Source organism: Aquarana catesbeiana, linkage group LG01 (assembly GCF_042186555.1).
Source record: "Aquarana catesbeiana isolate 2022-GZ linkage group LG01, ASM4218655v1, whole genome shotgun sequence".
NCBI classification, from domain to species: Eukaryota; Metazoa; Chordata; class Amphibia; order Anura; family Ranidae; genus Aquarana; species Aquarana catesbeiana.
The window spans coordinates 144,825,646-144,838,094 of record NC_133324.1 but is presented as its reverse complement, the minus strand read 5'-3'; the positions used below and the strand labels follow the sequence as shown (position 1 = coordinate 144,838,094).

General features: G+C 41.3%; 1 protein-coding gene across 1 annotated transcript in view; it reads right to left on the bottom strand.

The window, feature by feature from the left end:
* Positions 1 to 12,449, bottom strand: part of MSH3 (mutS homolog 3) — a 322,177-nt gene that overhangs the window by 111,780 nt on the left and 197,948 nt on the right. The window contains exon 15 of the mRNA XM_073624435.1: positions 10,006 to 10,174. Coding sequence (XP_073480536.1) covers positions 10,006 to 10,174 — 169 coding nt within the window. The remainder of the gene's footprint in view (positions 1 to 10,005; positions 10,175 to 12,449) is intronic.

The window sequence follows — 12,449 nt, the reverse complement described above, 5'->3', positions numbered from 1 at the left end:
GCTCCAACAATACTGAACCCTGTCCTGCATCCTTCCCAGCTGCCAGCAAAGTTACCCAGTGCATTATGAAAGAAAGGTAATGTCCCTGTCCATGCCTGCTGGACCATGCTGACCGCCCTGTCAAACTAGGCCAAGGCATTGCCTTCCACATGCTGGTAGAGAGCCGGAATGGCCTTCCGAGAAAAGAAATGGCGTTTGTGAACCTGCCACTGAGGTACCGCACATTCCACAAATTCAAAGGGGGCAGAGTCTACCAGCTGAAAAGGCAGCAGTTGCAGTGCTAGCAATTTGGCCAAGCTAGCATTCAGACGCTGAGCATGTGGATGGCTGGGACCGAATTTCTTTCAACGGTTTAGCAACTGGGAAAGGGAAATTTTCCTGCTAAAATCGGATGTTGGTGTACCGCTAGCAGATTGGCCGCAAGTACTTGGGACATCTATTTCTATTTCCTCTCAGTGCAGGTTTCTGAGAGGACTGGAGGTATAGTGGGGTTGGAGATCCCAGCTGATGAGGAGCAAGGGGAGGTCTGCCTTGTTCTTTGATGTGTGTCTTAAGCGCTTAGTTGCCAACGGACTGCATGGGAGGTTGTCATATGTCTGGTGAAGCATGTGGTGCCCAAGCGACTGCTGTTTTGGCCATGCTTGATACACTTCAGACATATGTAGCAAACAGCAGGGGTGCAATCTGCTGCACACTTTACAAAACACACCAAAGAACTTTTCAAAATATGGGGAGAGTCAGCAGCGCCCTGCAACTGCTTAGCTCTGCGGTGTGATGCAATAGGGTGGCTGCCCTTAAGCTGTCCCCGGGAGGGCATCTTGCCTCGTTGGAGATGTGCCTCCTCTCTTCTATCAGGCACCCAAGTAGAGTCAGTGACCTCATCATCCCCTCCCTCCTCATCACTGGAGCAAACCTGGCAGTATGCTGCAGCTTGGGGAACATGACTGCTAGTTTCTTTACCTTCTTGGGCACCCCCTCTCTCTAGGCTCACGTTACTCCCTTCCTCAACCTGGGTACCATCATCGGAGCCTTCAAATTGCTGCGCATCCTCCTGCAGCATGTACCCGACACTGTGGTCAAATAGTTCAGGGGACTTCTCTGTGCATGATGGTGGGGCTAATGAATGAGTGACTGTGGACATGGAGCCGATAGAATAGACCGCTTTGGCAGCTGCATTGGCAGGCAAACTACTCTGACCCTGGGTGACAGAGGATGAGGAGGGCTTTGTTATCCATTCCACCAACTCTTCTGTATGTTGTGGCTCAATAACAAGGCCACCTGCAGAAAAAAAAGACAAGCGTGCCCCACGGCCAGGTGCTAAGGATGCACCGTGTCCACGACCAGCACTGTCAACTGTAGACACAGAGCCTGCTTGCCCTCTTTTAGTGGCCTGTGAGCGTCTGCCTCTCCTTGGTGGCCTTCCGGACATGCTGTAAATTTTGTTTACCAAAACCACACTACACTGTATTGTGTACACCACCAGGAAAGTAGTAGCACTAGCAACTGCAATACGGGTGCACGGTACTGTGTACACCAACAGAAGTGTAACAACAACTATGGGTGTACTGTATGTATTGTGTACACCATCAGAAAAGTAGTAGCAACTGCACTAGGGGTGCACGGTACTGTGTACACCAACAGGAGTGTAATAACTATGGGTGCACTGTATGTATTGTGTACACCACCAGGAAAGTAATAGCAACTGCACTAGGGGTGTACGGTACTGTGTACACCAACAGAAGTTTAACAACAACTATGGGTGAACTGTATGTATTGTGTACACCACCAGAAAAGTAGTAGCACTAGCAACTGTACTACGGGTGCACGGTACTGTGTACACCAACAGAAGTGTAATAACAAGTATGGGTGCACTGTATGTATTGTGTACACCACCAGGAAAGTAGTAGCAACTGCACTAGGGGTGCATGGTACTGTGTACTCCAACAAGTGTAATAAAAACTATGGGTGTACTGTATTGTGTACACCACCAGAAAAGTAGTAGCAACTGCACTAGGGGTGCACGGTACAGTGTACACTAACAGAAGTCTAATAGCAACTATGGGTGCACTGTATGTATTGTGTACACCACTAGAAAAGTAGGTACTGTGTACAGTGCACCAACAGAAGTGTAATAACAACTATGGGTGTACTGTATTGTGTACACCACCAGAAAAGTAGTAGCAACTGCACTAGGGGTGCACAGTACTGTGTACCGTGCACCAACAGAAGTGTAATAACAACTATGGGTGTACTGTGTACACCACCAGAAAAGTAGTAGCAACTGCACTAGGGGTGCACAGTACTGTGTACACCACCAGAAAAGTAGTAGCAACTGCACTAGGGGTGCACGGTACTGTGTACACCAACAGAAGTGTAATAACAACTATGGGTGTACTGTGTACACCACCAGAAAAGTAGTAGCAACCGCACTAGGGGTGCACAGTACTGTGTACACCGCCTGAAGTATATTAGAAAAAGTACGCCAGGAACAGCCTGCAGTCAGATATAGCTAAACTGGATACAGTGGATTATATATATATATATATATATATATATATATATATATATATATATATACATACACACACACACACACACACACAAGACTGTGTATTTATATATATATATATATATATATATATATATATATATATATATATATATATATATATATATATTAAATACACTGCAGCTAACTGAATAACCTGCCTGCCTGAAGTATATTAGAAACAGTATACCAGGAACGGACTGCAGTCAGATATAGCTGAACTGGATACAGTGGATATATATATATATATATATATATATATTTTTTTTTTTTTTTTAAATACACTGTAGCTAACTGAATAACCTGCCTGCTCAATCTAAATGACACTCTCTCTCCGTCCATTCCAACAACACACTACACGGGGCCGACGTGCAGGCAGCCTTATTAAGTGTGGGGCGTGGACTTAGTACCCCTGAGCCATGATTGGCCAAAGGCACCCTGCCTTTGGCCAATTATGGCTCTCCTAGCTGAGGGCGCTGGGATTGGCCAAAGCATGCATGTCATGGTGCATGCTTTGGCCAATCATCATACAGCAATGCACTGCGCTCCAGCAGTGCATTATGGGCCGTTACGCGCCACTCAAATTTGGCGCGAATGACCATAATGTTCGGTTTTCGACGAACGGGCGAACAGCCAATGTTCGAGTCAAACTCATGCTCGACACGAATAGAAAGCAATTCCCTCATTACTTGTGATATCGCTCTAAATAGAGAGGAGGAAAGGAGTGATCAGTTTCCATCCCAAGTGATATTTATATTCACATATTGTTTTTGACTCTGATTAAGAGTCCATAATTTCTGGTAAGAAGCCACTTTTTCTTCATATTGGACACACTTGCTGGGTGTATAAAAAGAATTAGAATCTTCACACTCTCACAGCTTTATCACATGGGACTCACTTTTTGACACATTTGATTTGTTTCATATTTCTATATGTTGTCACTTTACATTTCATGGATTGTTAGCGCAGCAAACCTAATCTTGCGCATATTTACAATTTCATCCGATTGTTTGTTTTTTTTGCCAGCGGCTGGTTTGATCTACCAGCACAGTAATTTTAGTTTTTTTGAGGCCTTCCCACCTGCCTAAAACTTTTGCATATATATATATATATATATATATATATATATATATATATATATATATATATCTCTCAACATCTCCAGGTGACAGCACAGACTGAAAGGAGGTGGATAGTATATCAGTCATGAGCACATGTGAAGAATTGTTGACTTATATATCTATCTAAGGAGAAAGAACCAAAAACAACAGATTTGTGGTGTCCATATATTATTTAGGGTACAGTATTATTAATATTAATTACTCTGGTGGATTATACACATATAAGTATTTTCAGCACGTAGGCAATGTTTTATTTTTATTTTTTTGATTCTCACATATTTATATTGTGATTTGATTTATATGGATTTTATTTTTAATAATGCTGTATTTTAGTTTGCAACATACTGCAGGTGTAGGATCATTTCCAGCACACATATTTTTTTCTGATCATCATATATTTGTATTGTGCTTTGATTCATGTTGATTTATTCAGAGTGCTCTCACTTTTATAACACATTTAGTTTGGATGTAAGAATACATGTCAGTGTTGGCGGCAACTGAAGGGTATATGCACAGCCTTTGGCAATAGAGAACTAAACTGATTGCACAGAGGGTTATTTGGTTATTACTAATCCTGTCAACTATGTTGAATCAATTGTAATTGATGTTATGTATAAGACTATCTTCCCCTGGGACCACAATAGTCTTCACTATTAAGCCCTTTAAGGCGAAACACATTGGAGCAGGTGAATGACAGGTGGCAATTCACACTGTGGATTTGTGTTGCTGGAATAAAGCCTTTTAAATCACTGTAAAGTCATCAGTGTATTTCCTTTTCTTTCCTTTCAGTTACATTTTTGCCTGTTTAACTACACAACTTATGGTGAGATTGGGAATTAAAGTGAACCTACACATAGCCCATGCAGTTTAGGTTCCCATTAACGCTGGCCCTTACTTATCCTTCGCTTTGATCCTCTGGATCAAAGACTGGATACTTCCAGTCAGTGTTGATGCGGGAATCCCTCCCCGCCGGGAGAAGTGAGTGATTATTTCTAGGGGCTACAGCAGCCGCTATCGATAATCGCAGGTAAAACCCAGTATGCTGGTTGTACCCAAGTTGATCGACCAACATGATAAATTCAGCCTGCCCATACATGGTTCGAATTTAGCAGGAACCGGCCGAGGTTCACACCGTGTATGGCCTTGCTTTACTCTCTTCCTCCCACATATTGGTTGGCAAAGAGGAAGGGGAGGGAAAGAAAGGCATATATATGAGGTTGGTATGCTGGCATTAATGTGAACTGGATTTAGTAAAGGAACCACAAAGTTTTTACAAAACCAACAAAAGTGTTTTGGCTATACAGGTTTTAATCTAAAATAGAACTATTAACGGTCTTACTGGCTTTGGCTGTTTTTGTACAGAAATTGAACCAGTAAACTACGCAGAACAGGGATCTGCCTTGTTTAGATAGTTCTGAAAAGGAAGGGTGGGAGGGATGGATTTTGTGTTCCTGCAAAGCAAGGACTGGAATCCATTACTTCCCCTAGTAAAAGCAGCACACATAGTAAACACAAACACTGGGTAGGCACACAGGTAACCCTTTGATCGCTCTAGATGTTAACCCATGCCCAGCCAGTGTCATTAGTATAGCGACAGTGAATATTTTTAGCATGGATCACAAAGTGTCAGAATTAATAGTATCGGTAGTGTTACCGAGCATTTGCAGGAGTACTTGTACTCCTGCAAATGCTCCGATGCTTGACTCGATGCCTGGCAGGAGGCCAGTACACCCAGTATCCTCAGTGTACAAGGGGAGGCCGGGCTGTCTCACAGATGACAGGTGCGGCGGCGGAGGCAGTTACAAGCACTGATCTCCCTGTATAGCTTTTCTCACCAAAGCCGCCCCCCCCCAACAGAATTGATAAAACATTTTTTTAAAAAAAGGAAAACATGTAATAAATATTTAAAAGTGAAATTGTAAAAATTCTAAAAAGTAAAAAAAAAAAAAAACACAAACACCGACACATCCACTCCCCCCCCCCCCCCCCCCAAAAGAAAGAACTGTTAAAAAAAAAAATGATATTATATATATATATATATATATATATATATATATATATATATATATATATATATATATAAATAAAAAAATTGTAAAAAATAAAAAAATAAATAAAAATAAAACTACTACTACTGACACAGTCCATGCCTCATCAGTGCCCATCACTCGGTCTTAAAGAAGTGGTATCGGTGCAACCCTAGTCAGAATGTCCGCCGCAATATTGCAGTCCCACTAGAAGTTGCTGATCGCGGCCATTACTAGTATAAAAGTTAATAAATAAATAAAAATTTCATAAATATATCCCATAGATTGTAGACACTATAATGTATGCATAAACCAATCAATATATGCTTATTGGGATTTTTATTTTACCAAAAACATGTACATATTGGTCTTAATTTATGAGGAAACATTTTTTTACATTTTTTTATTGGATGATTTTTATAGCAGAAAGTAAAAAAAAATTTTTTTTTTCAAAATTGTCGGCCTTTTTTGTTCACAGTACAAACCCAGTGGTGATAAAATGCCGCCAAAAAAAAGCTCTATTTGTGGGAAAAATTTTATTTTGGGTACAGTGTCGCATGACCGCACAATTTTCAGTTGAAGTAACGCATTGCCGTATTGCAAAAAATGGCTTGGTCATGAAGGGGGTAAATCTTCCGGAGATCAAGTGGTAAAAATAAATTAAATTACGTGGTCATCCAATTACATGTCATAGTTATGTAAAGATTTAAAAAAAAAATACACAAAAATGGTAATACCTTTAAGCGTATGTCAGGACAAAAATCGACTTTGTCACATTCAAATGGACTTGCTTTGTAATGTGAAAAAGCTATGTAGCTTGTCCAAGTCACTTCAATTCTAATGGAATTGGGTTAGCATTACAACTGAAGAAATGGTTTGAAAAAGCTACCAAATTGTCTTCAAACCTTACAGAGCAAGTCCAGTTGAATGTGACTAAATACGACCAGATATATCATGACCTCAATAAATGGGAAACTTCACAGACATGAAGTTAGCAAAAAATCATTAGAACCCCTATCTGGTTTTTACTCATAATCGAGAGCTCCATTACTCACCAGACAGAAACTGAGGGAAAATCTTCAACAAGGACACAGAGACAACACAATCTGACAATCTACTAGAGAAACAAAAAATATTTCTGTGTTCCTCTAACGTTCTGCCTGATAAACATTTTCAGGAGAACAGAAGTGAGGGGAAATCTTCAGTAATGGAGCTTGGGTTAGCAGCAAAACACCTGACAGAGGTTCTAAACTTTCTCTATTCAATACAATATTGGTTTGTTATACATTTAATAAGGACAACTGTACCTTTTACGTGGTTGTCCTTTAATTGATCCCCAACATTCCTTAGTGCAGCCTGACTAGTAAAGTTATAGCCCCCAGCCATCCAACAAGGTATGGCTCACCAGTAGGTATGAATGGGGTCATGGCATGTATGTGCATTAGATCCAATGGAGATGTTTTCACTGTAAATGCTATGCAGCCCCAGGCAGAGATGCACTGTGTAGAATGTCAAAATGGGAAGAAAGGTTAAGTGTTTTGCCAGAGACAAGCTGTACTCAAGGGGAAAGCGTGGGCAATGGAAGGTGGAAGGGCCAAGGGCAGATTTCCTAATGGAAGTTAGGATGTGTATTTGACACATCAAAAGATATTTGCAGACACCTGTGAGTGCAAGCCTTACCATTCTGCTGTTCACATTTTTGAGAGAGAGAACACCTTAGGGGTTTATTTAAACTTTTCTTTTTTTTTTTTTTTACACATGATTCACAAGTTATTCCAACTGAATATAGGAATAAAAATGTGTAGTTATGTGTGAAAACTTATATAAACAAGCTCCATACTGTTTATGGGGTCTTATGCCTCCAACAGTCATACACACATTGAAGAAAAAAAACATTGTTAACTGTGTAGCACTACACCTGTAGGAGCTGCTGATTAGGATGTTTTTTGCCTCAACCTTCTCAAGAACCTCATTCCTCTAACATACCATGTTGAGTGTATAAACATACAAAATCACTGAAAGTAATATTTAGTACCCAGTAGTACTATACCAAAGAAAACAGGCAACAAACCAAGTAGTAAAGGCAAACTTAATATACTGTCACCCAATATGGTTGGTTATTAGGCAAGCATAACATAGATTAACAGTGGGGATGACACAATTTAGCATACAAACTGATTAACAGTAAGAACTAGTCATAAGATGACATTTGGTGTCCAGATCAGCAAGGCCACCTCAAGTGCATCAGTGAGCAGTAGTATGGTTTAATCTATATAGTGTGCTGGAGCTATACTACCAGAGTGCATTTATGGTGGCGATGCTAGTCCTAAAGTGATTGGATATGCACAGTCTAAAAGAAAGGAGAATGGTACAGGAGGGGGCAGGGAGACAAAGGGGACTTGGATAAAAATTATTTGGGGAAGGGCATTCCTTTGAGATGTTTTTCTGCTGGCTAATGCTGGGGCCATTTAAGAGCGTTGGTGCACTTGATGACAGTTTCAGTTACCCTGCATGCAGTATAGGTACAGTGTAGTCTCAGCACAAATGCAAGGTGGATGTGATTCAGATGCGGTAAAGGTTTGGCATAATGCAGCATAGGGTTAGTATACAGTAGGTGCAGTCTAGGCTTGGAATAAGGGCCGTATAGAGTGTAGTATGGGTGCAGTATGGATTTGGTATACTTGGTGTCCTGAGCTCCGTGGCTCAGTCCCTGTTAGCAGTGTCAGTAATGGGTGAACAGCCCACTCACCAGTCCCCAGAATGTTGGAGTGACCACTCTCTGTAGAAGGGGGGTCCTCGGACCCTCACTCAGTCGGCGATTAGCAGTGGAAAGCAGTAGCTGAGTGGACGAACCCAGTCTAACTGCTGCAGTGGTACAGGTGCTGTGATGTGGGTGGTGCTGCACTGCCTCCAGGTGCCCTTACTCCCAGTCTTACCTCTGGTATGGTCTCCCGCTGCAGGCAAATATCCAGACAAAGGTGCTCTATCTCTCTAACTCCCTTAGTGCCCAGAAGAAGAACTTTCCTGGGCAGCTTATTAAAAATCATCTCTCCATTCCTCCCACTGCACGGTACATATTGGGATCTGTAGTGCAAGAAGTCCATTGGCCCCATAATATGGCTGCCATCTCAAACTACAACTCCCAGGATTCAGCGCTCTGCATCGAAGTCTGCTTGCTTGGCTTTCACCCCCTGCTACATCAGTATCTTAGTAGAGGGAGAGAATAAAAGGCAATATCTTCTTCTCCATATTGCTAAACCTCACCACCTGGCTACAGCTGTTATGTGACCAGTCTCCTCAGACTGTCACATCCAAAAGGATTAGATGAAGAACAATAGCCAAGAATTTTCTTTCTCTGCTTCTGTTATCAGTCATGAGAATGGTGGTAGAGGCAGGCACAGACACAACAAGACTTATCCATATTTCCAATGACCCCAACATAGGGTGGGAATGGACAACCAATAATTCTAGGGGTCTTTTTTTATGAGAACAAACTGTTAATAGGTTACGTGACAGATTTAGGACAATTCTAACATCCACGAATATGAACAGCTTTTGCTTAGACTAGAGCCTTTTCTAATAAAGAATAAGTGCAACAATCAGTGATAAATTCAAGTACAGTAACCTATGAAAGTCATAATAAATTTGAACTTCAGTCAAGCTAAAATGTTTTAGGACAATGGTTAACTAAAAAGGAAAAAAAAAAAAAAAAAAAAGATGTTTTTCTCCTACTGGAAATATGCCCCATTACTTCATCCTGACCCCCTTCTTTCCTAGTGGCAGGAAGTAAAGGCATGTCTACCCAATGGAGAAAAAGACAGGAATAGGAAGGTGACAGAAATCCTAACCCTTTCCCTCCCTCCACAAAATAAAGTTTTGGGTGCAGTTGGGCTTAAAGTTGTTTAGTGTAGTCAAACCAATGGAAGACCACTGACTGACAGCTATGGAATATTGCAATAAGTTTTGTTTCATTAAAACAGGTTGGTAGTAAATAAAAAAAAAAAATAGCTTAAGCTTCCATAAATACCAAAGCCAGTCACAGCCTGCTCCAGATGATTACACACAGAAATATTCTTTGGAATGTGAGCAAATACAAAGGCTATTAAAGCAAAAGATAAATAGGTAATTAGACACTAGAGACTAATAATGTAGTGCGTTACTTCTGGTATATCAGCCACGTAAAGACTGTACAAAACACTTCCCCTTAACGAGGCTTCATTATTTCACATACAGGAGCTTTCGTAACACAAAGGTCAAAGAACCTTAAAAAAAAACAACATGCACATATTATTTTATTACATATAATTACCTCTTGCCCAGACACAGAAGTGTAAGAAATGGAAGGATTTTTCAAAATTTTTCGGACATCAGTAAGATGTTGATGAATTTGTGAAATCACTTCTTTGATCTCTGCCTTTCTTTCACTGACCAATGGAAAATCTGTGAGATCTTTAAAAAGTTCAGTTTTGTTCCCAGCCCTAAAACAGAACAATATGGGTTAAAGAAAAATGAACCTGAAGTAACCTAGCTTAGCTATGAATATTATTTATGGATACCCATGAAATAATTCCAGAAAAGGATCAAAACCAATGACAATTAAAGCAAACTTTGTTCTTAGGCTCCTTTCACATGGACGGACCGTCTATCCGTTTTTCTTCCATCTGTCAACGGACGGCAATGCATTCCTATGGGCAAACGGATGACCATCCGTTACCATCCGTTAACCTTCGCTTCCGTTTTTATCCGTTTTTTTTTTTTAACGTACAAGGCTACGTCCAGATCTGTCAAAACGGATATTAACTGACAATGTCCGTCAACGTCCGATCAGTTAAGATCCGTTTTGAAGAAATAATTCAAAGTTCACACTTTGACAAATAAAAAAACAAAGTGAAAAAAAACTTTATTTTAAAAGGGTTATGCAGAATAATAAAACTAAAACTGTTTTTAACATATGTGCTTTTGTGTCTTTTTATGCTATCAAAACACAATGAAATAGCCAAATTAATTAATTAATAAATTTAAATTTGCACTGCATTATTTATATATATTGGTACTGCCATGGAACTTCTCCTGATGGAGATAGAAAGTAGTCGGCAAATTGTTCACGCATGGCAATGTTGGATGGGAGGAGCAATGCTTTCTGGGTAATTTCCTTAAAGGTACAGAAACTGCTGTAAACGGATGAAAACGGATACAAAAACGGATGTAAACGTGTACATTAAGACCCCTTTCACACTGGGGCGGTTTGCAGGCGGTATTGCGCTAAAAATACCGCCTGCAAACCGCCCCTAAACAGCCTCCGCTGTTTGTTCAGTGTGAAAGCCCGAGGGCTTTCACACTGAAGCGGAGCGCAGGCAGGACGGTGAAAAAAGTCCTGCAAACCGCTTTTTTGGAGCGGTGAAGGAGCGGTGTATTCACCGCTCCTGCCCATTGAAATCAATGGGACAGCGCGGCTATACCGCGGCTATAGCCACGCTGTACGAGGGATTTTAACCCTTTTTCGGCTGCCAGCAGGGGTTAAAACCGCACCGCTAGCAGCTGAATACAGCTGCAAGAACGACGGTACAGCAGCGCTGAAAATAGCGCTGTTGTACCGCCGACGCCCCCACCGCCCCAGTGTGAAAGGGGCCTAACAGATGAAAATGGATATTAACGGAACGGAAGACGGATGAAAACTGAGATTAACAGAACAGAAGACGGATGAAGCAACGGACAAGAACTGATACGTTTTTAACGTGGCTAAACTGATGGTGCCCGTGTGAAAGGGGCCTTAGATTATACTAGGCAAAGATTACAGTTTTTCTTAATGGCGGGCACCCTCGATAAGCTCCTCCCTTTTCCAACTTGTCAGTACTTGCGCCTGGCACCAAATGCCCAGGTAACCCAGTAGTACATTATAGGAAAGAAGGGGGAGTATTATAGATTCCCCATTACCCAGAAGTACTCTATATCACGAGGGAAGAACATGGCAAGTGGAAACACTACAGTTTACTGTGACTTAAAAAGAAAACCTGTTACTTTGTCTACCATGACCAAAATAAAAGTTCAGTTTAAGTTAAACTGATCCGACGTGCTTTTCATTGGAGAAAAATTCTGATTATGTATTTTGGCATCATATGGCTCAATTTCAGTAGTCCAGCAGTCATACATGTACCTCTCCTCAACCACATACCTATTCCCCAGATTTCTCAGTCCAGATGGCACAACTATCACCCTGTCCCCACATGCCAAAGTTCTAGGTGTAATCCTGGACTCTGAACTATCCTTTCAGCCCCACATCCAATCCCTGTCCAAAGCTTGCCGCCTCAGCCTATGCAACAAATCCAAAATACGCCCTTTCCTAAGCAATGACTCAACTAAGCTTCTAATTCACTCCCTGGTTATCTCTCACTTCGACTACTGCAACTCCCTCCTCATTGGATATAGGCAATCCCCTCTACAGTCCATCATGAATGCTGCTGCCAGACTCATCCACCTTACCAAGTGTCTGCTACTTCTCTCTGTCAATCCCTCCATTGGCTTCCGCTCACCCAACAAATTAAATACTAACAACAACTTACAAAGCCATCCACAAGCTACATCAATAACCCAGTCTCAAAATACCAACCTAATAAGTCTCTTCACTCCTCCCAAGACCTCCTGCTCTCCAACTACCTTGTCACTTCTTCCCATACTTGCCTCCAGGACTTCCTGAGCCTCTCCCATCCTATGGAACTCCCTACCCCAATCTGTCTGACTATCTCCTACTCTGTT